The sequence below is a fragment of the Nannobrachium achirus genome (assembly GCF_963921795.1).
Source record: "Nannobrachium achirus genome assembly, chromosome: 23".
Taxonomy (NCBI): Eukaryota; Metazoa; Chordata; class Actinopteri; order Myctophiformes; family Myctophidae; genus Nannobrachium; species Nannobrachium achirus.
The window spans coordinates 38918581-38944586 of NC_137830.1; the positions used below are offsets into that span (position 1 = coordinate 38918581).

The 26006-nt window shown below is 44.3% G+C and overlaps 1 protein-coding gene across 2 annotated transcripts; it reads right to left on the reverse strand.

Annotated features, from left to right (window-relative positions):
• Positions 1 to 20: 20 nt before the first annotated feature.
• On the reverse strand, positions 21 to 25230 carry golgb1 (golgin B1). Of its 2 annotated transcripts, XM_080754685.1 has the most exons (20): positions 25148 to 25230; positions 21391 to 21468; positions 20729 to 20920; positions 20145 to 20258; positions 19595 to 19750; positions 17130 to 17252; positions 16544 to 16657; positions 14847 to 15567; positions 14625 to 14701; positions 13168 to 13234; positions 7367 to 12434; positions 6849 to 7260; positions 5900 to 6133; positions 3698 to 4540; positions 3359 to 3552; positions 3102 to 3261; positions 2136 to 2236; positions 1929 to 2000; positions 1710 to 1800; positions 21 to 1328 (listed from the first exon to the last, which is right to left on the reverse strand). In XM_080754685.1, exons 2-20 carry the CDS (start codon positions 21457 to 21459, stop codon positions 1191 to 1193), a joined length of 8946 nt encoding a protein of 2981 aa, XP_080610811.1. In that variant the 5' UTR covers positions 21460 to 21468; positions 25148 to 25230; the 3' UTR covers positions 21 to 1190. The 2 variants fall into 2 exon arrangements, with proteins under 2 accessions (XP_080610811.1, XP_080610812.1); XM_080754686.1 differs by lacking the exons at positions 19595 to 19750; positions 20145 to 20258; positions 20729 to 20920; positions 21391 to 21468; positions 25148 to 25230 and adding an exon at positions 17775 to 18112 and having other exon boundaries at positions 17130 to 17315.
• Between the last annotated feature and the right edge of the window lie 776 nt (positions 25231 to 26006).

Below are 26006 nucleotides of genomic sequence, written 5' to 3' on the forward strand. Positions count from 1 at the left end.
ATTATTATACAGCCCTTATACAAGGTATTTTACATTAAACTTTTATTTCAGTGAAGCCAAATTACAAGATAATGTCATTAAACAAAGATAAACTTAGGCCTAGTCATTTGTACCAACAGTGAGTGATTAAAGATACAACACAGAGGATGGTCTGACCTTAGAACCATTTTAACTTATGGGTAATAAATTAGGCTGAAGAATCAACACACGAAGGACATCATGACAAGAAACCGTTTGTTGTTTTCTCTTTAAAAAAAGAAAAGAAACTGGAATGGATCCACACAAAATTCCACCTACTGGAACCAGTCAACCATAATAAAAACCAACCAACCTAAATGTGTGCAACAAAAGCATGGATAAGAAACCTGACTGCATAGAGAAAAGGAACCCCATTAAAGCCTAATTTAAACTAGTGTGTATGAAGTATCACATTGAAAGTTGAAAATTGTTATTTTTCAATGAGCAACGTGGTCATACAACAACATATGAATGTGGCTTAAGTCCACATACATACAGAAATACAAACTGTAAAACAACCTCACAAACTCATCATAAGCCCATTATCATGTCAATTTTTTATATGAACTATATGAAAAGGAAAGTAAAAGACAATAAATTATGGTCGGAATGTTATTAGTCTAAAAAGGAAAATTGCACTGTGCTCAATTGGTGTGCATTTACACACAAGTAGAGATAAAGATGGGTGAAATTTCAACCACATCCTAAACCGCAAGCCATCTAAGTATTAAATGATCCCTTTCCATTCGAATGCAACGGCACGTGGAAATCAGTCGGCCACAACACTAAACCAGATTAAAAATCGAAACATTATCCAACGCGTTATTGCTGTATCCATTTATAGCATGAAACAAACATCTTTTCAGGCTCAGTCATAACTGCACCTTGTATACTAAGAAATGATTGACAACTGCTACCAGCTATCTCCGCAATTCTACATACTTTGGTTTACATTTCTTGTAGTTTATTAAAAAAAGTGCATCACTTTGTGTTAAGAATGTCATTTCTTGTAGTTTATTAAAAAAAAAGTGCATCACGTTGTGTAGTAGGTAACGTATGATATTGTGATGGCTTGGGTTTAGTCTGTGTAATTTTCATGTTCTCTCTTTGTATGTGTGTGTGTGTGTGTGTGTGTGTGTGTGTGTGTGTGTGTGTGTGTGTGTTGTGGGGTCTCATAGGTAACCTCCCAGGCACAGCAGAAGTAGGACGTGCACAGTGAGCAGGTAGAGGGAGACAAGGAGAGGAGTGCGCTGGCGAGAGCAGAACGCCACGCGGAGCATCCGCATCAGTCCTGGGCCACCTCTCCGACTCTGCCAAAGGACAAAAGTGAGGGTGATGTTACAGGGAATGTTTAAAACATACACCGTTGTCACTAGAGCAGGGTTTTTCATCGTGTGGCCCATAGACAAATGAAAAACAAAACCATTTTAGGGTGGCCCACATGTGAAAATTAATATTTGATAAAAACAAAATTACTCTATCTTTTGTACTTTCCCTTTTAATCCGAGGTTCTCAAAAACAACATTGTAGAGTAGACGAAGGCTAAATTCTGAGACATGAAATTTGGGCATTTCTTCTCTTGTGGTGCCTTCCCTACCAATGCAGGCTCCTCAAAATGGCCCTCAGTCACCAACATTTTTGAGAACCTCTGTACTAAAGCAGTGATATCACAGAAAATGATCAGTCCTTACTCGAGTGACCAGTCCGTCTGGTGGCTCTATGAGGACAGACGTTTCAGAGTGCTGTCCTTCATGTGCAGCTTGCCATTCGCCTTGGGTATAACTGAAGACATCAAACAGACACAGTCATAAATGTCTTATTATACATTTGGCGTTTAAGACAGAAAATGTACTATTTTCACCAAAAACAATGGATGAGGGGGTGGGCAAAAGAAAATCATTGCCTCATACCGTTTTAGATGATCCTGTGAGACCATCAGTTGCTCCTCGATTAACATCCTCTGTTGCATCTCCTCATCCAGCCTGACAGAGGAAGGTTTAAAGTTTACTTTGTAAGAAAGCACATGCAAATGTTAAAAGTCCAATGTGCTACTACATGGTAGTAGGACTTCTAATGATAACTACTGCCCTAGTCCATCCTCCTTAATGATCAATTACCTCCTCTGCAGCTCTTTCATCTCAGCTATGTAGGTATGGCCCTCTAGGGAGCTACTGCGCTCTTGCGGAGCCCCAGGAGCGCTATCCACTTCCTCGGTCCCCTGGAGGAAAATTATAACGGGAATCAGGTTACACAAATTCATCCCGATTTCAACCCGATTTTGCCAACACCGTAACATTTCCCGCATCAGGCCTGAATATGAGTTGAGAATGATGACTGTGCGACACTGTGTGTCTTTACCTCTTGTATTGTGACCACTGATGTGGCATCTGCAACGCCCCACGACAAAAAATACTTTTTATTTTATTTTCTATCCTACGACGTGTTTACCAATAGAACGACAGCTCTCTGGTGCACTAGGTGCACATAATAAACACAGTGAAAGAGAAGAGAATGAGGGATGCTCCTGCGGCCCTCATAGGCTACTTAACCCCAGTGTGCTGTTAAAACCAACATTAATTGTAGGGTTTGATTAGTAAAAACATTATCATTCACAAACAATGAAACGAAGGCAAATGAGCAGGTTACACATAACTCTGAAACAGGCCTCTGAACAACTCTGGCAACAACACAAGAAAGACGACTGTTTGAAAATGCTCAGTTGTTTCTGTGTAGCACTTTGGTCAACAGTTGTTTTTAAATGTGTTGTTTAAATAAAGTTTTATTTGATTTGATTTAAAAGCATGACATGCAAGCAAGGCAGATCTTTTTGTCTTCTGGCTATCTGCCAGTTTTTGTCCTTGTTCCTCTTGTTCTTTCATTCTCTATTTTCTTACCTTACCTGAAAACTACAAATGGTGCTTGTATGAAAATTGTGAAATCTCTCTCACCTCTGCTCCATTCCGCACTGGGGATAGCACAGGCAGACACCCGTATGCACATAAAGAATATAACATCTATTTTAAAAATAGGTGTTTTTTTTATACATGTACTCACAGTCCATGGACAATTGCTTTGATGCTTACCTGTCTCTGATAGTGCTCTTGTAGGATTTGGGGTTTAGGAGCCTGAGCTTCCTCCAGCATGGCAGTAAGCTGGCGTAGCTGTTGGTCACGTTCTGAGAGTGTGGCAAGGGTCTGTTGCTTCAGCTGTTCTGCCTGAGCCATCCAGTCAATACGCTCCAGCCTGCAATGAGAACACACAGTAGCCCACGTCAAACATTTCCCTTGAAATGCTGCTTTGGTGAATTGATCAGTGACATAATGAGAGAATCGTTTCTCACCGGAGTGTTTCGATTTCCTGCTTGCACATCTCCACCGTGTCCTCCGTTTGCTTTAAGATACTAAGTGTTTCCTCAGATTGTGTCCTCTCCTCAAATAACTCCTGGCTGACTTTAATCAATTCTCCCGCTCCCAGTCGAGCCAGCTCTAACTTCTTCCTCTGGAGCTCAGTGGTTTGTTGCTGTAGTTGTTCCAGCTGCAAGTTAAAACACGCAGAGAAAAAAGAGCATACTGCTGATGGATAACCCCCCAAAAGCATTCAAATTAATGCATCAGTAGTATGAATGTAGTGAATTTGACTACCTAAAGCAGGCATTAAAAGTTCAGAACACGTCTCTTACCAGTCTTTCCCTATCATTCTGCAGGGCTTGTAGTGCATTCTTCAGGCCCCACACTTCTCCGGTGGAGCCTCCCGGGCTGCTATGTGCTGGTGGGGCCACTGCCATGCTCATCTCATCCAGCCGAAGGCTCAGTTCCTGGGCCTTATTTAGCGCCTGGTCCCTGCTGTCCTGAAGGGAGGCCATGGCCTTCGCAAACGACTGGTTCTCTGCCCTCAGTTCAGCCGTCACTTCTTTCTCCTCTACCAGCTTCTGCTCAATCACCATCAGGTCTCGAGCCAACTCTGCCACCCTCTCCTGGGCGCTCTCGGACTCTGTCCGCATCACGCCTCCCTCCCAGCGCAGCTCTGCAAGTTCTTTGGCCTTGGAGGCCTGCTCCTCCCTCTGGTGCTGCAGGTTGTACTCCAGGGCCTCCACCTGCTCCCTGGCAGCCTGCAGCTGCTCCCTCAGCTTCTCCACCTCTGCCCCCGGGGCGTCTCTCGTCTGCTGGACCCTGATGCCGTCACTGGTTTGACTGAGGGCCTCTCTCTCCACCCTGCCTAGTACAGCCCCTGCCTCTGCCTCCCTATCTCCGCTGAGGTTCTTTATGTGAGTCTCCAGGGCATCGCGCTCACTCTCCAGGGAGGCGATGCGCTCTCGCTGCGCGGCCAGGAGCTTCCTGTGCTGCGACTCCTTCATGCTGAGGACTTGGTTGAGTTCCTCACGGTAGCCGTGGAGCTGGGCAGACAGCTTGGCCTTCTCGGCGTACAGGTCGTCTCTCTGGACCAGCAGCGAGCGCAGCTCCTCCTTCAGGCTGTTGTTCTCCCCTGCGGCCTCCTGGATCAGAGCATCCTTCTCCATCATTACCTGATGGTGCAAAAGACTGAGTTGACAACATTGTCGACCCTAACCCATTTAACGCAAATCATGAACATTTGTGCAAGTCTTTGAATATTTTTGACCCGATTCTAGAAGTGTCTTCTAAATCCTTCTAGGGAACACCCTAGAATGTTTATATCATCAGTGGTTCTCTTCATGTCAAGGACCCTCAAAATTACATGTATTTGGACCCCCATCTCAAAATATGTTGTTCCAGGGACCACCCAGAAGCAAATAGTTGAGTTACAAAGGTTCGCTTTTAAAAAGATACATTCAAAGATTTGCAAAAAAAAAAAAAAAAGATTTAAAAAAGAAAAATAGCAGATCTAAAAGCTCGCAGCCGCGCTGTGAGCTTGTATATCTGCTATTTTTCAATAGTTAAAGCATTAAATAACTCTAGGCCTAAATGGGCTAAAGAAATTCAGCAATGCAGAGGCTTATTAGCTCTGCAGTTTGCCTCCGTAGAGTGCATTACCTTTTTGAAAACCACACGGCTTGGAGTTGATTGTACCAGTTATACTACAGTATACTGTGCTCACTTACCAACTATTATAAGATATTTGTCAACAGCTATTAGGGTATAGCAGTGGTAGGCCATTTGTGGTGCAACAGACAGAAAACCCATAATCTTTTCCCATAGAGATTTCCAAGAGGTGAATCATGACCATAACATAAAACATTTGATTCTCTGTCAAAATATATATATTTCTTCTTGTTTTATGGTCACGATTCAGCAGGAGCCTGGATGGCCTGGATTTTTTCTGAAATCTCTAGGGGAAAACTGATTGGGATAGGTATAGTATATAATATTTTAAGGATGGCTTGTAGCTAATGTTAGCTTCAATTACAGTTAGTACGAAATACTTCATTAATTTAGAAGCGTGACAACGCCACAGCCATGCAGTTCTGAAAATTACGCACAACATTCAGCTTATCAGAATCAAGTATCATCTGAGGCCATGGTATAATGCACCGCAGAACATACTTGTCGCAGTTTTATTAGTGAGGTTGCCCAACAGGGGCAACACACTATAGTTCTAGTGTTACTTTATTTATTCTTTCAAGATAAACAACCCAGAAATATAAATAGTCAATTTACTTGACTATAAATAGGCCAAGGTTCAGATGACATTCTGGCTATCCAGACTATAAATAGTCTTTCTTTCTAGATAAACTATCCAGACCATAAATAGGCAATTTACTGGACTATAAATAGGTCAAGCCTCACATGATTAGTGTTGTTGCCCAACATGGCTTTACATGACAATTATGCTATGCAGGCGATAAAAAGTCAACCACACTCGCAATTCCCCAGAATTGCATTCTATGTAGTTATCCATATTCTACCTGAAGGTGTTTCTCTTCCAGCTGTTTGTACATGTTGAGAACGCGGTCTCGATCATCCTGCAAAGAGCCCATGGCCTTTGTGAAGGAGTCCAGTCTGGCTTTACTATGGTTGCTCTCCTCCTTCGCCTTCTGCAGTTGAGCTTCCAGATCTCGTAGTTCCTCTCTTCTCTGCTCCAACTCTGTTTCTGCTTCCTGTGCCCTGCTGTCAGCCTCTCTTCGAGCCTCCTCCGCAGCCTGGGGGAATCAAACACAAACTGTGAGCAGAGGTGGAAAAAGTACTAACATGTCTTAAGGTCATTGCACACTGCTGCGTTTCTTTTCTGCAGGAAATCAGAGCGAATTTCGGAGCACGTAAATAAAGAAAATCTACTCTTTTTTTTTTTTATTTACGCAACTGTCGCCACTGGGTCCCTTGCTCTCTCTCTCTCCTCTCCCATCTCTCTCTTTCTCTCTCCTTGGCCTGAAAAATACTTTTGGAGATTTCGGATTTCCAAAATGCAATGAAAAAACGCAGCAGTGTGCAACCAGCTTGAGTATCAATACTGCAATATAGAAATACTCTGTTACAAGTAAAAGTCCGGAATTCTAAATGTACTTGAGTAAAAGTACAAAATTATTGGCATCAAAATATACTTAAATTAAAAGTAAAAGTACAAAATGTTTGAAAATAACAGATCTACAAGCTTGTAGATCGGCTATTTTCAAATAGCCTCACTATAAAATAGGGATAAAGTGGATTAATGTATGTTTTGTAATACAGCAACTAGTAACTAAAGTTTCCAGTGGTCCCTGGAACAAAAATATTTCAGATGGGGGTCGGCAGTCAGATAAATATATTTCTAAGGGTTCTTCACATTAAAAAGTTTGAGCACCACTGATCATAGAAACATAGGATTAGGATTTAGAAGACATGTTTTGGTATTTTTCAGGCCTAAATGGGATTAAGTACCTGAGTGACAGCTTGCTCCTTCTCCCCGAGTAACTCCACCTCTCTCCTCTCCTTCTCGCTCAGCTCTGTCTGCAGGCTCTCTGTCAGGGCCTTGGACGAACGCAGGTCCGTCTCCAGCTGCTCCACGGTCAGACACAGCCTCCTCTCCTCTGCCTCCCTCTCCCTCAGCCGTGTCCTGGCCTGGTCGGCTTCGCCCTGAAGCCTCCCGACGGCCTCCTCCAGGGCCCGGACCCTGTTACGGAGCCCCTCCACCTCGCTCTCCAGGGTGCTGGCTTCGGCCCGTGTGCTCTGTATTTGGGCCATGGCTTGCTCCAGCTTCCCCTTCTTCTCCTCCAGCACGGCTGTGGTTTCTCGTAGTTTCTTTTCCTCCTCTTCCGTTCTCAGCACCCAGTTTTTGTCTACTTTCTGCAGTCTATAATGAAAGATGTCTATCGTCAATCATTGTCAAAATCTGAAATATACATTAGAGAACACACACACACATACACAGTCCAATTCACAAAACAGAGAATCCTTACCTGTCCACTGAAAGCTGTAGTTCCTCCTTCTGGGTAATCTCTTTCTGCAGCTGTTCAGCCAGCTCCTTGACTCGTGTCTCAGCCTCACGCACTTCCGACTCCTTCCCCTGAAGAGTGCTGTTAAAGCGGGTCTCCCACTGCCGGGTTTCATCCAATACCCGGTCCCGGTCATCCTGCAGTGAGGACATGCAGCGTGAAAAGGCGGCCAGTCTAGCCAGGGATTCATCCAGTCGAGCCTGCATCTCCCGGGCCTGTCTCTCAGCGCTCTTTGCCCTGTTCCTGGCCTCCAATGTGGCCTCCTCTTCTTTTTCCCTCTCCCTGTAAGCATCCTCGAGCCTCAGTTCCACCTGCTTGAGCTCAGCCCCCAGCCTGCATCTCACAGAGTCCAAGGTCTGCTCCGCCTCAGCTTTTATGGACGCCTCCCTTTGCAGTGCCACCTGTTCAGAAGCAGTCTTCTCGGATAGGGCCTGGCTGGCTTGTTTTTGGGCATCCTCCAGCTGGTGTTTGCAAGCCACCAGGTCAGCTTCAGTCCTCTTCATTTCCTCCAGGGCTTTAGAGGTTTCCGCACGGGAAAATCCCAGCTCTCTGTGGAGCTCGTCATGGGCTAGCTGCAGTGCCTTGGCTTCCCTGCCCAGTTCACTGATCCTCTCCTGGTATCTGATACAGTCCTTTTGCATCTGACGTACTTCCAGTTGCTTTTCCCTCAGAAGTTCCTCTAGCTGACGTGTTCGGCTCTGACTGCCCTCTTTGACCCTCTGAGCCGACTTGAGCTGTTGCTCCAACTCTCTTTGCTTGCCAGACTCTGCTTCTGCCTCGTCCCTCTCTCTCAGTGCCTGCCTCTTGTCCTCTTCTAGTCGGGCTGCTCTGTCTTTTTCACTCAGCGTCTCGGCCTCCAGCTCGGCTCGCTCTCTCTCCAACCTCTCCACTTCCCTTTGGAGCTCAGCCATGCGCTCTCGGCTGTCTGTTGACTCTTGCTGGTAGCCAGCGATGCTGCCATTGAGCTGGGCCAATTGGTTCATCAGACGTTCCTCCAGGTCATCTTTCTCACACTCAAGGCTACTGCGGAGCTCTTTGAAATGGGCTTCACGTTTGGACATTTCCTCCATGAAGCTCTGTTCTTTCTCTTTGCACTGTTGTAGAGAGTTCACAAGGCTCTGCTCCGTCTCTTTACATTCCTGGAGTTGCTTTTGTAGTGATCCCAGCTCAGCCTTGAGTGTGGCCTCCTGTTCCTGCCTAAGCTCTCTCTCTGCACTAAGTTCTGCCTCCATCTCCCTGATTTTACCCTCCAAAACAATCTGGTTATCTTCATTTGCTTCCATCGACCTCTCCTCAGTAGACTGGGACTGTGTTTCGGGGGCAAATGGTGAAACTACTAGCTCAGATGGCTCTATAGCCTCAGGCTGTTCTTCAGAATTACTCTCAAGTTCATTGTGGGAAATTTCAGCCATGACACTGCATGTTTGCTGGGCAACAACAGACTCTTCCACAACAACCTCGGTGCTTGAGGATGATGGTGAAATTTGACTCCTTTTTACTACCTCTTGGGCAAGTTCTTCCTTCAACTCTGCAACCTGTTGTTGTAAACAGTCCCTTTCAGCTTTTATAGAATCCAAATCAGCAGTCAAAGTTCCCAGCTCTTCCTGAAGTCTTTCAAGCTCAGCTTTCAGTGCCCTGTCGTCTCTTCTGACTGCCTTCTTTTCCTCCACTTCCCTAAGCCTCTCATTCTCCTCCTCCAACTCCAATATTTTCTGCTGCTTAGTTTTAGCAAACTTCCTCATTTTATCTTTAATGGAATCCACTTCTTTCTGTGCCTCCTCTGCCTGCCGTTCTGCTTGCTGCCTAGCCACCTCATGAGCCCTCACTCTGGCTGCAAGCTCCTGTCTCTCCTGTCTGGCAGCTTCAAGGACGCGTCTCACACGTTCTGCTTCGTCGCTCACATTTTCATAGGACTTGAGCAAAGTCTCATACTCATCCTTCATACCTTGAACCTTATCCTCATATTCTCTGCAGTTCCTGGAAGCGTCTTCCTTGGCAAATTCAGCTTCTCTCTTACAAGCATCTTTCTCCGTTATTATACCTTCCATTGCCAACTTGAGGCTTTCACAGGACGACCCTAGGCTTTGGTTCTCAAGCAAGGTACGATCAACCTCCTCAATCAACCTAACTCTCTCTGCCCTCAACTTCTCCATCTCGCACTCCTTAAGATCCACATTCTGCTGCAGCTCAGCTACGAGTTTCTCCGTAGAGGCCAGTGCCTCCTTCTTGGCCTTACTTTCTTTGATGGCCTCTTTGCGGGAGATTAGAGCGGCCTGAAGTTTCCGCTGAAGCTGCTGGATCTTGGCCTCGTTGTCCTTTTCTCCCTCTTGTTTCTTTTCTCCCTCTTGTTTCTCAGCCTCGAGTCTCTGCACCTTTTCCTGCTCAGCCACCAGACCACCCTGTAGGGAAGCTATTAGTTGGTCCTTCTCAGACACTGTGTCCTGCATGGAACGAAGGAGTGTGTTCTGCTCACTGAGCTGCTGACTTAGCTCAATTATCTCTCTATTCTTGTTGTCAAGGAACTGTTTGAATTCCTCCATTTCAGCCTGCAGACTTACAACAGAGGCCTCCGCAGACATTGCCCCAGCTGCAGCCTCCACCTCCATTTTCAAGGTTTCTGCATAAGCCTCTGCCTGCCGACACTTCTCCCTTAGAGAGTCAATCTCCTCCAGAAGAACGTCAATCTGCTGTTCTTTTGCTTTCTGGGATTCCAACTCTTTGCCCAAGCTGATAAGTTCAGTTTCCTTCAGTGAGAGACTGGCCTGGGTCTGCTGCAGCTGGTCCTCCAACTGTGAGCACGTCACCTGCACGGCCTGATTCTCCTCTGTGAGAGTTTGCAGACACACATCTTTTTCTGCAGAGGGGCCTTCTAGGGGCATCTCCACGGGAGGCCCAATGGGTTTATCACACTGCTGTTGTGCTGTATCGCTTTCACTGAAATCCACCCAGTCCTCTTGGACCCAGTCCCCTGTTGCTGGCTTCTCTTGTGTTTCAGGGAGAGCCGCTGTCTCTTGATGAGTCAAAACCTCTTTCTCCATGTTTACATCTCTCTGTGTCTGCTGTTCCTCTAGTTCTCTCAGTTTAGTTGCAAGACATTCCCGCTCACCATCCTGCTTCTCAAAACGTTCCAATAGCTCATTGTATTCTTCCTTCTGTTGTTTTAGCTGTTCCCGGTGGTGCCTGTCTTTCTCTTTGGCTTTGCGAATGGTTTCCTTACGAGCTTGCTGGGCTTCGAGGAGTTTCTTCTGTAGTGTTTCACACTCTGCCTCTAGAGAGGCCATGTGGGATTGTAACTCTGTCAATTCTGCATTGTCAGTCTGCTGAGCTTTTTCACTTAGCTTTTTGTTCTGAACAAGGGTTTCAGCCAGAACCTGTTCCTGTTCGCTGATTCTCTGTTCAAGACTCCTGACTGCTTCTTCTTTGGACCTCAAAGTTTGCCTTACTTCCTCGAGAACAGTCTCCATTTCCTGAATTTCCTTTAATCTCTGTTTTTCTTCCTCAGGTTTATTCACAGGAGTCTCCACTGTTGCTTTTCCATCTTGCCCTTTCCATTTCTTGGCCTCCTCCTCAAAATCAGCTACTTTCTTCATGAGTTCTTTGCGTTGTACAAGCGCTGCCTGAAATTTCTTCTTCACGTTTGTAAGCTGGGTTGTAAGTTCCTCCTTGTCCTTTCTCAAAGTAGCAAGCTCATCATGTACATCTACTAAGCCCTCATCCTTCACTTCCTGTTGCCCTGATCTGACATTCTCTAGTTCCGATATTTGCTCCTTCAGCGTCTTGACCTCATTTCTCATCATAGACTTCTCCTCACCTGCTTGGAGAAGCTTGGCAGACACGCTGTCATGCAACTCCATCATCTCTTGATCCTTCTGCATCATACGAAGCTGCAGCTCACTGATCTCAGAGTCCTTCTCCGACAAAGAAGTGTTCAGGTCTGTCGTCTGGGAGTATTCCAGCAGGCTATTCTCCATATCTTGGAGCTTACGCTCCAGTTCAGAGGAGAGCAACTCCCTGTCCTCTAGCTGTGCACTCAGCATCCTAGCGTGGCCCTCCTGTTCAGAAAGGGCTTGCTGGACAGCGTGTAGGTCAGTCTGCAGGGCGATGATCCTCCGCTCCTTGGTTTCGCGCTCAGCATTCAAGACGTTTAACTGCTCTTCTAAAAGGTGCATTTCAGCAACATGTTTGTCCTCTACAGTGGTACACTGTTGAGAGAGTCTATGCACCTCCTCTCTGGCTTCACTGAGATCGTCCTTAAAGTTCTGGACAATGCATTCCATCTCTTCTTTGACCGCTACCAGCTGCTGCTTTTCTTCTTCAAGGCTATGGATTTTCTCTTGTGACTCAGCCGATGTGTCTCTCAGCCTTTGGAGTTCAGCCAGAAGCTCACTGTACCTCTTCTGGAGTTCGTCTGCTAATGCCTGGGCAAAGACTTGGCCTGAGGGGAGGTTGGAGTCAGTGGTGGAGGCACCCTGCTGAGTCAGCTGAACATGCACAGTTTCTCGGATGACAACAGAGGAAGATGCCTCTTGAACGGTGGACGTTTCCCGCTCCATGCTGGTCTCCTCCCACGACTGCAGCTGTAGCTGGCCAAAGTCTTGAAGTATGGAGGGCCACTCCTGGCTGCTTTCTTGATTCACCGCTTCCAGCATGGTCCAGCTACTGTGGGCCACTTCTGAGTCACTGCTGGTGACCATCTCATCTGAGGAGGCCCCTTTGGATTCTCCCGGTGACTCCGACTGGCGTCCAAGGAGCTCTGGGCTGCTCTCGTTATCAGCACAAACTGACAGGACGGACGTGTCCTCTGCCACCAGGGTTGTCTCCTCTTCTGGGGTGTCCTCCACGAGGTCAGGCAAGGCTAGTGGACTGTCACGGGAGGCCCTGATGGCATCAGGATCCTGTTCTGGAGTCTGATCACAAAAGTCTTCTGTTCCACTTTCAGAGCTTTGCTCTTTAGCCACCGAGAGGCATTCTTTCAAGGCAGCCAGCTCATTATCTTTCTCCAACAACTGCTGCCCCAAAGCCAAGATTTGGGCTGAGGAAGAAAACAAAACAAAAAAAAGAAAACGATTGAAATTCTTCTTTCATGTCATCGGCACAATAATTAGTGTATGTTGTGACAAATGAGCATTAGCACTTTTCAATCAACCAGTCTTTCAAGTGGTAAATGGACTGTATTTGGCAGTAACATGATCACGGCCATCTGTTCTGTTGTGTATGTATGGCTTTAGTCTGACTGGCCATCTTAGGCAGAAAATACACATTAATAGTGGGTGTGTGCTGCTGGCAGGATGCAACACAGATCAAATTCCACACTTGTAATTTGGAGGGAGATAAATGCATCAAAACGTAATCTTAAAAAAAAATAAAACATTATAAATAATGACTAAAAATTATAACATTTTAGTCTGCTGTGCCATAAATTCAATTCTTGCATAGGAGGATGACATTGCGGACACTGCAATATTATGCAGGATGTTAGCACAACTAATCAAGTAAAGTGCACTTGTGTGCAAAGGCATGAACAAACATTCGGTGAGCAAACAATCTCTCCATTCTCTGTCAACGGACCAACTTCAAAAGTGTTGCTTAATGACACCAAAACCTGAAGTATTTTCTCTCTTGTTACCAAAATTGGGGAAGAGTATATACACATTAAAGGGATAGTTCACCCCCAAAATGACCTTTTTTTCTATCGATGACTCACACCATGGAGACTTGAATTCATGGATATTCTTTACAGTCTCCCTTGAAGTCATATTTCGTACCTTTTGCAGCATCAGATGATTCCGGCACTGCTGGTTCAATCACATCCTGTCCCAGAGGTTCAGACAACTGGGGGGGGGAAAGAGATCAAAACGTGAGCTACTTTTGAACACAGAAGCTGTTGACACCATGATTAATCATTTCTCACACTGACACTTCCTTGTATAGGGTGGACAGAAACGGATGATAGGATAACCGTTTTACAATGTTGGGCTATCTGTCTGCTGTTACGATGCAAAACCACAGTGCTGCTATTAGATCAGCTGAGGCTACAGTCCTAACAGGGATTAACGTTTTACTAAAACTGCATTTTCCTTTATCGGTGGGGAGGTCACAGACAGCATCAGCAGTGACCCAAAGCACCGTCTCTGTCCTTCCGTCTGTCCCCCGACGACAACAAAGCAGACAAAACTGACCTTGGCCGAGGTGTTGTGGGTGCGCTGAAATAGCCTAATTGACTGTCTGAACAAAGTGTCTCTTTTACGCCAGGAGGGAACATGGTGTGGCAGTGTATAAAGGACACATGATGGCAATTTAAGAATGTTTTGAGTTGTCCAAAGGTATGACCTTATATTCAGGGAGGGATTATTAATTAACACTGTTCTTCAGATCACTAATTTTACACTGAGCCCACGGCAATGGCAGCGGAAACCAGTGGCGTCAGTTCAGAAAAAGCTAAGGTATGGCAACATGACTGGTGTCTTGCAGACACCAGTCATGTTACCATACCTTAGCAACAGATACATTTTATTTTTTTCTCTGTTTCTACGGTTTCTTGGGCTGGATATGGCAGCCTTGAACAGTTGTTCAAGTGCAGCTAAACTTGGCATGTTAGTAAACGTTCCACAATTAACAATAATGCATTGCACCTGTGCAGCTGACCTGCGGAACCTGGGAATATACCATTCTTTCAAGATGGGGAGAATACAAGTGTGGAGAATATAATTATAATACCTTGTTAAAGTGACCATTTTGTAAAATGTTGCATTTGTAGTTATTTTACTGTAATATAACAACATAATAACCAGCACAGATAAAGAGACATTCATGGATTTATATTTAAATGTAACTTTTATTTTCCCCCCTGGACCCAGGGTATGGCAGCTGCATAGCCCTGCCATACCCAATTGACGCCCCTGGCGGAAACATTATCACCTTATTTAATGCTTTCTTTTCATGCTAACATAAGCAAAGAGTTCAGAAACTCAATATAGAGAAGTTAGGGATTTCAGTTTAGTTTAGCAGAGCGATGACAAAGGCTGCCATTTCACTAAGCACTAAGCAGTGGTTCTCAAAGTGGGACCCCCTAGGGTCCTTGGGTGGGGGGGTGGGGTTCAAAGGGGTCCCCAGCCATATTAGTTAATATAGCATAACAATCAGTTTAACCCATGTCCTTGACATGAAAAACTTTGAGAATCACTGAATTAAAGTTACTATCATGTCAGGCTTGCTTACTAACCGTTCCAATTTGCTGCTCCAGGTGTTGTATCTTGGCAACAGCCTCCTCACATTCTGATGTACTTCTATCTAGTTGCTCTGAAAAAAGAAAAGCTCATTCAACTTTGAAGTCACATCACCTTGGCATACAGCTTCGTGGGACTCGACATACTACACTAAATGCTTTGAATTCCTTAACCGTAAAAGAATAGGAGGACTAACAGATATCAGATGATTCTCTTACCTTGAAGGTGACTGACTTGGGCACAGCGCTCCTCATAGTGACCCCGCTCTTCCCTCAGGCTCATGAGTTGGTCCTCCAGGGACTGCAGAGTTCCCAGGAAAAGGGAGAGATCGGTTGGGTCAGGGCATTCTTCCTCTGCTAAATGAACGTCCTCTAAAGCCAAGGCATGAAGACGTCTCCATACTTCAGCTAAGGTTTCAGCCCTCTTCTGGCTCTGTCCCTGCTCTTCCCTAAGAGAAGCGATCTCGTTCTGCAGTTTATCAATTTCCACCTTCTCCCTCTCCATGTTCTCCTGGATGGCATGGGTGGTCGCCTGATCCAACTTCTCATTCACAGAAGCGAGCTCCCTTTCAAGCCGAGTGATTTCCATCCCGTCTCTCTCCGACGCGTCGCGGCTCGCTTGGACAGCTGCAAACTCTGCCTCTTTTACTGAATCAAGCTCACTTTCCAATCTGCGAACATCTTCCATCGTGTCTTTCTCAAAAGCCTCGCCTCTAGCGATGAACGCTGCCTGATCTGCCTCTCTTGTGTTGGTCATCTCTATCAACTGCCTGGCCACCTCTGTTTTCTCTCTCTCTAAGAATTCATTCTGGCCTCTGAGTGTTTCTAGCTCCGCTTCAGTGCGGGTGGCCTGTTGGGCCCACTTCTGCTGGTCTTCCTCCCTCTGCCTGGCAGCCTCAGCCAGCTCCTGCTCCATCTGGCGGAACTGAGCAGTTAGGATCTAGAGAGAGAGACAGAGTGAAGAAGTGTGGGCGTTAAGTGGGTGTGAGGTGGGTGGTTTTGCCAAACAATGCTTAATGCCATCTCCATCTAGATTGAGAACTGCGTGCACTGTGGAATAAACTCCCTGTCGCACTTCAATCCACGCTTCCGCCGTGGACTGAAGACGCACCTCTTCAGACTCCACCTAAACCCATAGCACTACTGTAACACAAATTGACCATACATGAAGCATTGTTTAGGTTTTAGAATACTGATTAGGTGCATGGTGGTCTACCTATATTATTGTTTTTCTAGATTGATATTCCTATGCATTTGTTATATTGTTGTTGATGTACTGACATATTATCTTGCTTATTATAGTGATGTATTACCTGCTTATTGTAAGTCGCTTTGGATTAAAAGCGTCTGCTAAATGCCTAAACTCTAAACTGTAACACAAATTGTGCCGGGAATTAATTCATTCATTTAGTAGCTTCTGCCAGGGGTTTTCAGTGTTTTTACCCATTTTTTAGGGCACACGTGAGCAAACGTGCATACCGTGTCTGCGTGGACAAGTTGAAAAAATATTTCTCCTGTTGTTGTAGCTTCACCTAGTGTCCACTAAACAGTGTGTGAATGGACTATGGGCGCTTTGGAAACCTAGAACCAGTAATCCCATTTCCCTGCAGAAGAAGTTGTTGAACCGGATCTCCGGATAATCTTTGAATGCATCGGTCTCCTAGCTACTGCGGATTGTTCTTACAGTAGTGAACGGCAATATTAATACGCTCTCGTTAAAAAGACCAAAACACAGAGATCGCCGACCTTGGCACAAAACCGATACCTTTAAAAACAAAAACGACGATCGCCGTCCTGAGCACGAAATGTGTTAAGAGCTGTATTACTTTCATCAGCCCTGTATTGATTACAGTCGGCTAGTGTCAAATTCAGCTATTTAATCATCAACGTGGCATCCGGTCGGATGGGAGCTGCACCTGCTTTTGTTGATCAGCACTGTTGAGCTCCTGCTGCAGCATTTCCAGAACTTGGGACCGTGAGCGCATGGCTTCCTCCAGTTCCTCACACCGCCGCTGGGATGTTTGCAGGGCCTGGGGAAACGTACAAGAGTCCGAATATGATGACACATGATGATTAATAGTGAACATGAATGGAATGGAACCTTTGTCAAGTCCCGCCCATGGTTGTGCTCCTCTTCGCACCCATTGGTTGCCGTTTCTTGGTTGGACAAAAGTCCTGTCTCTCCATCCACTACCATTGAAATAACATGTTTTTTTTTTTTTTGTATTGATGTTCTGTGTATTCAATTCTTATTTTAAACTTGGTGTCAGTAAAAAGGAACATCTCAGGTTCAACATAAACCCTAACCATTTAAGGCAGAACCAGGGTGGAACTAGGGCAGAACAAGGTAGAAGGAGCCTGCTGGTTGGTCAGACAGGGACCAACCAGGTGTGGTGAATTCTAACTTCTTCATGCGTTAATGAACTGACTCTTAAATCAATCACAAAATGTAATGGGACAATAATAATTTTGACCAGCTTCAAATGTTACTGAATGTGGCACCTGCTGGAGCTCAGTGTCACTGTGAGACTGCATGGTGACCCTCAGTAGTTCGTCCTCATGTTTCTGGACCTGCTCCTGGAAACGCACGTCCTTCTCAGACACGACAGTCTGTAGCACTCGCAGCTACGGGCACAACCACAACACCCTCTGTTAGTCAGAACCTTTGAAAACACTTTAACTCATACCCTGCCAAAAAATAAGTTTTCTATAATAAAAACGTCTTTTTAACTATGGACCTCCCTGCCAGACGTCTTCTGGACGTCTTTTTTTTTAAATAATAAAAAAAATTGAAAAAAAAAACATTTAAAAAAAAAAAAAAAAAAAATGGACCTCCAACAGTGTGTAACTAGCCATGATCGCGATCGCGAAATTGCATGTTTAACCCCATCTTTCAAACATGGCAGCCATGTTTGTTTACATTTGAAGAAAACATAAGGGCTGCCTTCTCCTGAATGCCTGAACGGATTTCCAAGCGGATTTTTTTGTTTGAAAGCTGTGAAAAGCATGCACATGCATAGTGCATGATCTGTGCATGAATGTGTGCACCAGCGTGCACACTATTCTTTTAACCCTTTGTTGGCGAACCGGCAATATAAGAGGTCCCACTTTAAATATGGCACTGAAGAAGTTAAGTGGTTATGATACGCAAAAACAAAAGGTCTATCATTTTGGCTAATATTGTTGATGACGTCACGGCACGCCTCTAATGTACTTCACTGTACAGTACTGTCTGTCGGCCGGCCCGTCTCCCCTTGCCCGCAATATGAAAACCAGGAAGCCACCTTACATGAAAATGTATTTTATAACTAAATCTATGGATATACAAATTATATAACCTCTCAGATAGCTTAGTTTTTTAGCAACATTGTTCATGTCAAGTAGTTAGTTTATGCTTATTTGTTGAAATTATGAAAATCGCTATCGGTCTGCCGACTAGGGATGTTGGCGGTTAACCGGTTAGCCATCCGTTAAGAAAAAATCAAACCTCGGTTCGAAGTGGAGCGGTGAATCTGAGCGTGCGTGCGTGCGTGCGTGTGTGTGTGAGTGGTGAGTGTGCCTGGCCTGCACAAAACAGCGCCCCTCCTTTAACTAGTGTGTTGTGTGTGGCCACTCATGGTATTGCCAGGCTACGGACACGGCCAGCCACCCACCCACCCACGGACATACCTGTCTATTGGGAGCGCTTTCACCGCTCCAATAACTGGTCATGCTTAATGGCTTCACGGTTAATTTTCATAATAATATGATCGCATTTTCCTGGTCCTGGATGGTGTTGTTTGATTATGGGGATGGGATTTTGTTAAACAGACTCTGGGAGGCGCAAGAGAAGTAGTCTTATGTCATGTCCAATGGAATAGTGAAAGAGAGACAGCTGATTATGATGCTTGTTGTTTATTGATGATTCAGCCTATAACAATTTATTTTTATTGTTAAATTCTGCTTTTTTGTTTGTCTTTCAAAGGAGCATAACTAAATGTCTACCATTCGTCTACCAACGTTAATTTTGTGTACTTACATAATACAATTTTGGGTTGAAAGAATTGGTTAAAAATAATAATAACCGGTTACTGAATTAACCGTTAGTGACATCCCTACTGCTGACCGCCGGCTTGAAGCTTGGATTGGATCCAACCCCGGAAGGAGGGGAAAATGCCGGCTACATATGGTCTCGCTTAGCGCCAGAAATGTGGCACAGATTCTATAATTCTATACAGAGATTTAGTAATAAAAGACCTTTTAAGTTGAGCCCACTTCCTGGTTTTCATCAAGGAGGATGGGAAACACGCGACCACCGGGCATACGCCATGACGCTCACCATGGGTGCCAAAACTCGCATCGGAAGTGCGATGAAATACATGACAGTGAATGGAATAAAAGAAAACATATCACAGGTATTTTTTACAATCACTTGTTTTTCGATGTGCACATAATTAAATAATAATAAGTACTAAATAATAATCGTTTCTGTCTCGGAGGTATCGCAAGATTTGGTTCCCAGACAAGAAACGGTGGATAGTCTTGCGACACTTGGCACGTTTAGAAACATACTTTGTGCTTTTTAGATACCTCTATAAAATGACACAGTGCACACATCGAAAATCAACACGGCAGAAAGAAAATGTGTGACATGCCTTCTTTTATTTTCCTGAGCTGAGTATGTTATAAAGGTCTGAATAGTTCAGAAAGTGTTTATTCATGAGCTGCTCCACAGGCTTCCACTGACTCCAGTGCATTCTACCCGAACTTCCTTGGTTCTCGTGGTCTGTTTCGCTGCCAGAACAAACGTCAATCAATCTGTGACATGGTCCCGGCTCCGCCCCGTTTTCAAACTTTTTCTAAAAATAAAAATAAACACGAGACCTACTGTATGATAACGTACATTTTCGGGACGTGACATGACACCTTTAAAGCCTTTGAAAACAGAGGACTATCGCTTCATTATGCGGTGTCATGACTATGATTACCTGCTCAGCATGAGACGTTTCTTTCTCTTGAAGGAGCTGCTTGGTGGTGTTGAGGCGTTCCTGCAGCGCCCTGCTGTTGGCCTCCTCCTCTAACAGCTTGTTTCTCAGCTCCTCCTCTGCAGCGCCACTAGATCCTGTGAAAGAGCTGTCTGGGCTCTGATGGACACGGGACAAGAAACCTTAATATTTCACAGCAGTGATTCTCAACCTTTTCAGGCCGCGACCCCCACATTAATAATATTTTAGCTGGGGACCCCCTCACCCTGATGAGCACTAAGAGTTGAGGCATAACATTTTGTATCGGCTATTTTCACAATTTCTGCCTCTGAGGTATTAAAAAGTCCTTACATTTTCACTTTAGAAATGTGCAGATACCCTCTATACACTTAAACTTTATGTCGGATTGTTTACTGTTAAGAGAGAAAACAATGTTGCACATTAAGTTAATCATCTGGGGAATCCACAAATAATTTGGGGGCCACCCTGGGCACAAACATTTTGATGCAACATGTTAGACTTGGGTCTTTTATTGCTCAGTGGAATAACTTACAGGTATTGCTTCTTGTCCTTTCAACTCGGATATCTGTTTGGTGAGAGAAGCCATCTTGGCTTTGGCCTGCAGTTTCAGTTTGGTGAAGCGAGTGTCTGCTGTTTCTCTTTCATTCTGCGAACATTCAACAAAACCTCATTTAAAAAAAGGGTGGAAAAAAAGAAAGAAAATAAAACACCAGCAGCAATTAACCACTTAAATCCTATGTGTTTGTTTATCAGGGCTCTCTCCTTGCCCCCCCTCCCTCATACATCTGCGCCAAAAATGGCCTATCTACAAGCTCACGCTTTAAATTAATGTTTGCACCAGAATAGAGACACTAGAAATTACATAAGAACATGGCAGTGGCTCAGGGGTAGAGTTGCCATCTTAGAACACGGAGGGTTCCCAGTTCAATCCCGGGCTCCCCCAAGTTAGTGTCGAAGCGTCCTTGAGCAAGTCTCTGAACCCCTAGTTGCTCCCGGTTTCCCCTGCCATCAGTGTATAAATGAGTGTGTGAATGGGTGAATGTAATGCACAATCTCTGTAAAGCGCCTTGGATGAAAGGCGCTAAATAAATGCACCATTTACCACAAAATACTTGCCTTGAGCAGCACATCTTTGTTGACCAGATCAGCCTCCTTCTGGGCCAGCTGACCGTCCTTCTCTCTGACGAGCTCCTTCAGCTGGGACACCAGCTGTTCCAGGTGGGCCAGTCTCTCCATGGCTTCCTCGGACACCTGAGTCCCCGCTGGGTCCTGCTCCTCCCCTGGAAGTACCTGAGGCACCAGTCCGTCCTGCACACACACACACACACGCACGCACGCACGCACGCACGCACACACACACACACAAACACACAGATGTAATGATAGCTTTTCCAATACAGGTCAGTGTAATGAAATCCACAAAAGTGGATTTATCTCGTAATCTAACTCCAGATCATGTTCAAAACAAGCTCTTCTCTACCGACCGTTACAAAAGCACTGATTGTCATTTTTCTGTTCTGAGTGAAAGGAAATAGTATTGTGATGAAAAAGCGGAAATACTCAGATTACATTTATTCTGATTACTTTTAATCAGAGCCTCGCAAATAAGGAAAACACTATAAAAAACCCAGGCACTTTTCGATTAAATCATGGTTTAATCATCGGCATCCAGTGTGTTAATAGGGATAGGTCAGAATAACAACACACAAACACACAAATAATAATAAAGATGTAGCGTGTGTGATCATCATGGAGGCTGTTTGCACATTGGCTCTCACCTGTGGATCTCCATCCGGGGCCTCTTCTCCAGAGAGCTCCTGGAGGACCGTGGCCAGACGACTCAACATAAATATGCACTGTGACCAGATCAAAACAAAGTTGTAACGACTCAACATAAATGACCAGATCGAAACAAAAAAGGTTGTAAGGCCTGCCCTGAATGCAGACTCTAACACTACACGGTTTAGATCAGTGTTTCCGTTGGGACCATTTGTGTGTTTTATTCTTTTCTATATCGTGTTACAGATGTTGTCCAAAAATTATGCAGATCGGTACACACTACACAGTATCTCTGTAGCCATTAAACGAAACGGGTATTTCTTACATTGATGCTCCTACATATCATGCAAGCACCAGTTAAAGTTACTTTCCATCCCTCATCCCATAACCCACACACTGCACATCATTTCGGAGCTCATATCTTTGAACGGGTAAGGGCTAGTATTAATAAAAGATAAATAAGATATTACAAAAACAGCTCGCAATGTGTTGCATCGTAACACGTTGAGAACTATTTTCACTAGTTTGGGTCCCAGGGAAACTTAAAATGACCATTTATGGGTCTCAAGCTAAAATGTTTGGGAACCACTGATTTAGATTACACATGTGTCCTTGCTGATATACTGTTAAACAATTCCTATAAAAAGAGGATAGTTGGGGCTGCTGGCCTGTCGTGAATTCCATGTTGAAAGTGTTTATTTTGTGTCTAAGTGTATAACAACTGTGTTATAACAGAAGGAAAATGGAAAACCTATTATCCAGCTGACCAGCTCAGTGCCCTTGTTGTGGTTAGAGTGGAAGGTCAGGGTTCAATTACCCAGCCAGATCCATACCACAGACTATAAAAATGGGACCCAGTACCCTGAACCTCCCTTCTTGGCACTCAGCATGAAGGGTTGGATTGTGGTAGCCGCAAATTGCAACGTCTAGACTTTATTTTGATCGGATGAATCTAGGGTTGCAATACCTCCCATATAGGCAGCCAATGCATCAAAATAGTTTTTTGCTATCTGATTGTATTTAACAACTTCAGACTAACCAATACTGGGGCTCTATGGAAAGCTTGAAGTATCCTCTTTCTATCTGCAAAGTGTTTGTTTCAGAAAGATCCACCGTAGACATGTTATGAGTTACTTTCTGTCAAGAAATCCGAGCAGACATGGATTGTTTTCTAAGTGTTTAACTTCGGAAGCGCTCATCTTCTATAACGCAACATCCCGCTGCCTGAGCGATTTTTCACGAGCGCTTCCAAACTCCAGCACTTAGAAAAAATCACACCCGTGTGAACTGAGCGGTGGTCGTGGGGGGGGGGGGGGGGAGGGGTGCCTGTGTGTGTGGGGTGGGTGTGTGTGTGTGTGTGTGTGTGCGTGTGTGTGTGTCTGGCCTGGCCTGAACAACAGCGCCCCTCCCTTAACATGTGTGGTGAAAAAAGGTACTTCAGACTACATACAGACACGCACACACACACGCACGCATACACACACGGCCACGTATAGGAGATGGTGTAACCACCGCTCAAAAATAATCACCTGAACCAAATGTCTTGATAGAAAGTAGCTCATAACATGTCTATGGTGGATTTATAAAACCAACACTTTGCAGATAGAAAGAGGATACTTGAAGAGGATACTTGAAGCTTTCCATAGAGCCACAATATTGGTGAGTTTAACGTTGTTTAATATAATCAGATAGCAAAAAATCTGTTTTGATGCATTGGCTGCCTATGGGAGGTATTGCAACCCTAGATTTGTCCGATTTAAAAAAAAAAAAAGTCTAGTGTTGCAATTTGCAGCTAGGATTGTGGGTCCCTGCGACATACTAGCGGCAAGTCTACTTGTACTGTACTTGTACATCATCATGGCTACCTGGGGGGTGTATTTGTAAATCAAACTGCATCACGCTATAGAAACAGGAGATAGGCTCCCGCCCTGTGGGCCACATGGTTCAGGAACCATTTTTTATTCCAAGTCTACTCATTAGTAGTACTACTTACTATTATCCACTTATCCAGCTAATTGATTCCAGTCTTGCTGGAAAGGTATCCTGAGAAAACTGGACATTTTCATGTAGGGCTGGGCGGTATGGAATAACAAATCACTGTGTAATTTGAAGCACTAATGGTAACAATATGTAACTATGTATGAAATATGTATCATGGAATATTCCTTGTTCTTAATATAAATGCTTCTAAAGGGGTAAAACACTAGTATGGTAACTGCAATAGCAGCCATCATGGTCTTACAATGTATTACTAGGACATATTTCACATAGTCCAGACAGAGGTGTGAAATTTATTGTAATAAATACTAAACCTTTTCTCAAGTAACTTCCATCTCTGTAAAAGACCTTGTTAGGTACAGTACTGTACAACAAAAATCATGCTGCAGAGAGTGAAAATAAATACAGCTTCAAGTACAGAAGCAAAACAAAAAAGAAAACAAGCTCTGCTGGTCGACTAAGTATAAACAAATTCCATACCATAGAAAACGCATACTTTAGACCCGTTTGGAACCTGATCTGAAGGGAGAGGTGCCGGTAGCTAACCTTCTACAGAGTTTATAATGTCCACCCCGATATGTGTGTGTGTGTGTGTGTGTGTGTGTGTGTGTGTGTGTGTGTGTGTGTGTGTGTGTGTGTGTGTGTGTGTGTTATACATGCATAACCTTTAAGACCATGAATTCAAGTCACAAAATAGACAAACATACCAATGCTTATTGCTTATGAATAACTTTAAAACAACAACATGGCTGGCTGCATGTAATATGCACTTGTGTTGTATATGTTAGGGAGACACAATGGTTCATGTGTGTACTGTTGATATGATTTATGAGCAATATATATCAACCACAAACCTAATTTGGTGTCTTGTTAATGGATCCTGTAAACAATGCTTGTAACCAATGGTTACATGCGGAGGCAGCCACTACAAACACATCATAAGGCCGTTTATGAAATTCCCAATAATGTGTTTTGCAGTGAAAGTGAATCCAAACCAATCCAAAACACTGGCTCTCAGACACTTTCACTGCGGCTGCGTCATTAGTTTGTGACGTTAATGTTTACACTAGTGTAAAGTAATCAAGTACATTTTTAGGGTTAGGGAACCCAATTTTTAGGTATTTGTAATTTACTTGAGTATTTCCAATTTCCATTACTTCTACCCCACTACATCTCGGACCCAAACATTATTTTCCAAAAGATTTTTATACATTTGAAAACTTTGAAATCGGACATTCTACATACATGAGTACCGACAGGTACTTTCTACTTTTGTACTTCTTTAAGTACATTTTGATGTCAATACTTGTGTACTTTCACTCATGTATAATTCCGGACATCAGAGTATATTCTATATTGCAGTATTGATTACTTCTACTTAAGTAAAACACTCGAGTACTTTCTCCACCACTGCTGCTGCTGCGTCATAGTTTGTGACGTTCATGTTTATGACCAGCATACATAGATTAAAGAAAGGCTATCTTTCATAGATAATGACGACACGTTCGTCTTCAGACATATCCAGCGTGCATAAAGCGTGCATAAAGGATTCACGAAGGTTAACAGACATTACTTAGCAGGGCAGTTGAGATACTTCAACAGACCCAGGCTAGCTTCTCTTCTCGTCAGCCTGCTAAACAAGCTACACAACTCGCCAACAAGGACGCCTATGTGTTTGTGCTTTTGTGTCATTGAACGACAGCCTTCCAGTGCGACTCGGAATGGTGCAACCTGTACAGAAATAACGTTTGAACTAACCTGTACGAATGCCCGTCCAGTACACCGATCTGCTTTTTATTATTTGCTTCGGATGGATGTCTGTGTGTATGTGTGTATGTGTGCATACAGTGGCCACATCACCACCAAACATCCCGGAAACAGAGTCTGCCCTGCACTGATTGGACGCGGTTCGGCGTGTGCGGGTTTTCCAACGGGTCTGAGGCCCTAAGCTAGATGCAGAATAGACCCACATTTAGAGTGAATATTTTTTTTAACTCAGATCTTTGCTTCTGGGGGTCCCTGGATCAAAATATTTTGAGATGGGGATCCGCAGCCAAATACATATCTTTTTGGGCAAACCTTGACATGACAAAGTTTGATCACCACTGATATAGCTTTTTTGAAAACTGTTAGGAACTGTTAGGATTTAGAAGACATTTGTAGAATCGTCCTATATCAGTGGTTCTCAAACTTTGTCAAGTCAAGGACCCTCAAAATTTAATATTTTGATCCAGGGACCCCCAGAAGCAAAAATTTTAGTTAAAAAGGTTCACTCTAAATTTGGGTCTTGGAACATCATTCTATTCTGCATCTAGCTTAGGGCCTCAGACCCATTGGCAAACACCAGGTCGCCGCCAGACGCGACCGGGGTCAATTCACTTTGCATGTTGCGGATCCGGTCTGGACCGGATGCGGAAACTGTCTGTGTGCTTGCATGTTTACGCATGTGGACATAACCGGATACAATAGGCGCGCTCCAGGCCGGATCCGAGCACTGAGGGGTAAATAGAAACTAGCCATTTCTTCCCAGACAGAGTAAACGAAGGAGGCAAGGAGCCGTGTGCTAAAGGGAAAACATGTGCACTTGCACTAGACAAACACACAGATTAGCTACAAT

Coding starts and splice junctions, on each gene's coding strand:
- golgb1 (XM_080754685.1), bottom strand. CDS start 21,459: ATGTTGAGTCGTCTGGCCACGGTCCTCCAGGAGCTCTCTGGAGAAGAG. Junction 16,658..17,129: donor GTGACACTGAGCTCCAGCAG/GTGCCACATTCA, acceptor ACGTTTCCCCAG/GCCCTGCAAACATCCCAGCG. Junction 3,553..3,697: donor AGAATGATAGGGAAAGACTG/GTAAGAGACGTG, acceptor TTTAACTTGCAG/CTGGAACAACTACAGCAACA.